A 4,908-nucleotide genomic window follows, 5' to 3' on the forward strand; every position below is an offset into this window, starting at 1 on the left:
CTTTTCTTTGTCATGCATGAAGGAACATATATCCTGATACAGGATACATCACGTACACATGGATAGTTTGCCTCAGCTTGGATGCTATTGGAAAGCAGAGGTTTCCCCCTCTTCCCCACAGCACTGTGGTGCTTCTGTGTACCTCTGCCATCTTTCCTGCAAGTTTTCCCAAACCTGCTTTGCTGTGGTGTTTTGTGAAAGTTCATAGCGAAACTGGGGCAGCAGTCAGGTGGAGAGGAAAGTCCAGATCTTCCTGGACCATGCTCCAGTCCCTTATGACAGCCACTTTCCCTCTCACGCACCAGAGGGCTATAAAAAAATAGCGACTGGCATATCATTGTAATATTTTAAAAATCTGCCAGGTTTCCTGAATTCCTACTTTCAGTTTTTGTAAAGGTACATTTCTAACCTCTATGTTGTCAAGATATAATATGAAAGGCATTAAAAAAAATATGAAAGCTAGGAATTTGGAGAACTGAAGAGACAGTTTATTATAAAGTTATAATGCTACAACAATATGCCAATTGCTGATATTGTAAAAGCCCTATGGTGGTATCAGGGGAAAAGGCTGCCATGGGGCACTCAAACAGGGAAAATACAGAGAAAACTGCAATGTGGAAATCCTGCAATCACTATGCCATATTGGTAGCCACAGAAGCAATAAAGAAACCACACAAGCTTGTCCCTGTGTGGAAAACGGTGTGTGCGTGCATGCACGTGTATGCGTGTCTGTGTGTGTGTAGCTATGATCATTATCCATGTTATTATTTGTGTGGAACCCATTCTGGCATAAAGCTATCTCAGGAAGAGGGCCAATATCTTGTCCTGTGTGGTAATACTTCATGTATCTGGGGTTTCCCCCCCTATTTGCACAATTTTGTACTTCGTAGACACTGAATTTGTCTACTCAGTGATATGGGCTCCTTATACAAATCTTACAGCATGTTTGCAGCTTAGCAATCTATTTTATCACCTGTAAAAATCTGAACATGGATAAACATTAGATAAGTCTCTCTACTTTTTAAGGTGCTCAGATTTCTGCAATCGTATATTGCTATCGATTGATTTTAAAAAACTTCTGTGGTTTTAAAAAAGTAGAAGCATTCTGCAACTGAAATAACCAACAAAGATTTTTGCATAACCTAATCCTTGTACATACCTACTTTAATAATATTTTCAAGAACAAAACAATCAATTTCAGTTACTCAAGGGATGTATTTTGAAGGTAAGTTTTAAAAAGTCAATGAAGTTAATAAACTGAATGAGAAATCTCCTAAAACTGTAGAATATCTTTTGGTTATTTGATATAAATATATCTGTTTTCTACGATAATGATTTTCCAAACTTATTTAACAGAACCCACAAAAAAATGTCAAATTATATTAGACCAGTGACTCAATTAACAGTTAGCTAGAAGAACACATATAGTAGCCCAAGTTGCCTATTCTAGCTCTAGAAGTCTCTTCAAAATTATACAGCAGGATTGTTATAATTTGTCGCCATACAATCCATGCTGTGCCAATAGTTAAAACATTCATAAACTTAGGCAGCTCACAGATCTTACATGTTATTTGTAAAATGGCAGTTTTCTTTGTATGCAAGGTCAATCCCCAGCATGTCCGGTTAAAAGGACTAGATAGTAGGTGACGTGAAAGACCTCTGCCTGAGACCCTGGACAGGTGCTGCCAGTCTGAGTGGACAATGACCTTGATGGACCATGTGTACATACAAATCAATTTATTTTGCATCATCAGTAATCACAATGCAACTGTCTTAAATATTAATCATCATTATAGGAGGAGGAGACTGGATTTATACCCCGCCCTTCACTACCCAAGGGAGTCTCAAAGCAGCTTACAAACTCCTTCCCCTTCCCCTCCCGACAACAGACACCCTGTGAGGTAGGTGGGTCTGAGAGCGCTCTGAGAGAAACTGCTCTTATTCAAGAACAGCTCTGACAGAACTATGGCTTGCCCAAGGTCATCCAGCAGGTGCAAGTGGAGAAGTGGGGAATCAAACCCGGTTCTCCCAGATTAGAGTCCGCGCACCTAACCACTACACCAAACTGGGTCATCAATTATGCATATTTTCATTTTGTTTGTATCGCTTTAAGATTTAGGATTATTTGACTGTTACTCTGTTTATACATAGTGTACATAACAAGGGAAAGAAACAGCAAAGATGGAGACAGCAACAGAAGATCTAAGGAGAATCCAAAACTCTGAACCTGTCTTCCAACCAAGTTTAGGATATCCCAAACAGAGACACAAACAGCATGCTCAGCACTCACGTTGTTAGATCACAGGAACATGCAAGACCTTTTTAAAAATGCCATCTTAGGTAAATAAGAAAATGTTTACATTAAGCAACAGAAAGTGAACTAACTACTAAATAGAATCTGATCAAGTGTAGTTGTAGGGGGATCTTTTTAAAAATGCGGAACAAAGAGAATTCAGGAGATACATAGATTAATTCAGGAGATACATAGTTTAAAAATTATCGGCTTGAATAGAACAGAGCCATAGTTTACAAACTTTCCATCATCTCTTGTGCACTAAACGTAATTAAATCCATGGTTATTTGTTTTTAAAGTCAAAGATGCTTTTGTACTGAATGGGTAACTACTAATCTCTATTTATGATACACAGGATTTAATCTTACCGATTCAATGCAAATGCGTAGTGAAATTTAATATTGTGCTGATCAGCCAACTCACAGGTTGGCAGCATTTCCAGTGTTTCCACCAGCTTTACCATGGCACCATAGTCCTAGCATCAGTTGGAAAAGACAATGAAAAAGTATCAGTCAACAAGATCCATCATCAAATAGTCCCCCCCCCCTTCTTATTTTACAAAATATGACCATGACCAACACATCTTTAGAAAAGCTAAATTCCTTCTTCTTGACAGCCACTTCATCAAATGGCGAAACTGGCAAGCAAGGCGGTTTCTACCTACAAGGAATAAAATCTACCTCTACCGAGACCGGAATTTATGAACAAATGCAGTCCTGAATGCAACCTGTCCTTGCCTGTGATAACAAGGCTCCCATGTCATTCTACTAAATGGTTAACATTTCTCTTAAGACATTTATCTCCTCAGCTAAACAGAAGCTTGCAGTGAAATGATAAAGTGGCCTTACAGGTAATCTGTAAGAACTTTTCAATTTACAATATCTAAAGTCAGCTTCCTACTAAATAAAAGCAATATATTCAGATAAGAGTCTAGTAGCAAAAATAATCACGTGGATCATTGCTCAACTTGTGATGGAGGTTAATAAATACCCTAAAAGAGAGCACAAGAATTTTGCAGCAAATAACTATCAACAAAAGATCCAAGACCAATACATTGATTTTAAAACCCATTATTTCTGGTAAAATAACATACCTGGATATCTCGGTAGGACAGAAGCAAGTTTATTATTATATCAGAGGTCAGGACTTCAGTATTATCCATACGAAGCTTAATCCTAGTCAGCTCCTTTGCCAGTTCTTCTCCTTGATACTTATCTCTAGCTTTTCTAATGTCATTCAGCAGGGCTTCCTTGTAATATGTGCTGATGGAATAAGCAGAGTGAGAAAAATCATTAAAGTTACCCGAATGGCAAGTTAAACACTGAAAACAGAAGGTATGGACAAATGAAGCATTAACACTAGAATGTGAACTACCTAACTCAATAGCTAGAATCAAAAGCACCATTTAAGCATTCATAAGTGTCTAATCAGATGACTCTTTTTTTTCTTTAAATTACAGACCCTCATGTCTTACCAAAAACTGCTTTTTGAAATTTTCTTTTTTTATATTATATTTGTTGCTTTTATGGACACGTACACAAAAAAGAAAAACATAGAGAAAGATACCAACATACAATAAGGAGCTATACAAATATACACATAATGTAAAATAGGATTCCATCCCACTATTTTGTTTAGTTATATTTATGTTAATTGTTTGCACTCTCACCACTGCCAGGTTAGTGGCACATACAGGGCTATTTTTGGGCTGGAACGCAACGGAACGGCGTTCTGGCTGGTGTCCGAGCCAGCCCCGTCCCTCCCTGCCCCACCTCACCAAGAGCGCTGCTGCCGCTCCCCACCCCTGCTGGTCCTTGCCGTCCTCTTCAGCCTGGGGCAGGCTGCTACTCCATGCAGGGCCCACCATCCTGGGCCCTCTCCCGCTGTCAGCAGCCCTAGGCCCGTCGCGCTGCGCACTTCATGGCCCACACTTTCCGGAACCTGCTCCTTTGAGCACCCAGCCGTGCCTCCTTACCCCCCCCCACGGCCCCGCCAAGCCCTCGCAACAGGGGTACCTAAGAGTATTAAAACGCTGGGTTGGTTGTGTGTGTGAGAGAGAAAGATTGAGATCCAGGCTGAGTCTTAAAATGCCGGGGGGTTGTGTGTGTGTGTGTGTGTGTGTGTGTGTGAGAGAGAGAGAGAGAGAGAGAGAGAGCGCTAGGCTGAGTCTTAAAACACTGGGTTGGTTGTGTGTGTGTGTGTGAGAGAGAGAGAGAGAGAAAGATCGAGATCCAGGCTGAGTCTTAAAATGTGGGGAGGGTTGTGAGAGAGAGAGAAGAGAGGAAGAGGAAGAAGAGATGGATTTATACCCCGCCCTTCACTTGGAGTCTCAGAGCGGCTTACAAACTCCTTTCCCTTCCCCTCCCGACAACAGACACCCTGTGAGGTAGGTGGGGCTGAAAGAACTCTGACACAAACTGCTCTTTCAGGAACAGCTGTGCCAGAGCTTGTGACTGATCCAAGGTCACATCAGCAGGTGCAAGTGGAAGAGTGGGGAATTAAACCCAGTTCTCCCAGATTAGAGTCCGCACACTTAACCACTACAGCAAACTGGCTCTCTGCACACGCTGCCAGAGAGAGAGAGAGAGAGAGAGAGAGAGAGAGAGAGAGAGAGA

General features: G+C 41.0%; 1 protein-coding gene across 1 annotated transcript in view; it reads right to left on the reverse strand.

The window, feature by feature from the left end:
• Positions 1–4,908, reverse strand: part of MAP3K15 (mitogen-activated protein kinase kinase kinase 15) — a 129,694-nt gene that overhangs the window by 69,667 nt on the left and 55,119 nt on the right. Inside the window, exons 5-6 of the mRNA XM_015417615.1 lie at positions 3,387–3,555; positions 2,662–2,768 (exon numbers count right to left, since the gene is read on the reverse strand). Of these exons, the coding sequence (XP_015273101.1) occupies positions 2,662–2,768; positions 3,387–3,555 (276 nt within the window). The remainder of the gene's footprint in view (positions 1–2,661; positions 2,769–3,386; positions 3,556–4,908) is intronic.

Source organism: Gekko japonicus, unplaced genomic scaffold (genome assembly GCF_001447785.1).
Source record: "Gekko japonicus isolate JY-2015 unplaced genomic scaffold, Gekko_japonicus_V1.1 scaffold18, whole genome shotgun sequence".
Lineage (NCBI taxonomy): Eukaryota > Metazoa > Chordata > Lepidosauria > Squamata > Gekkonidae > Gekko > Gekko japonicus.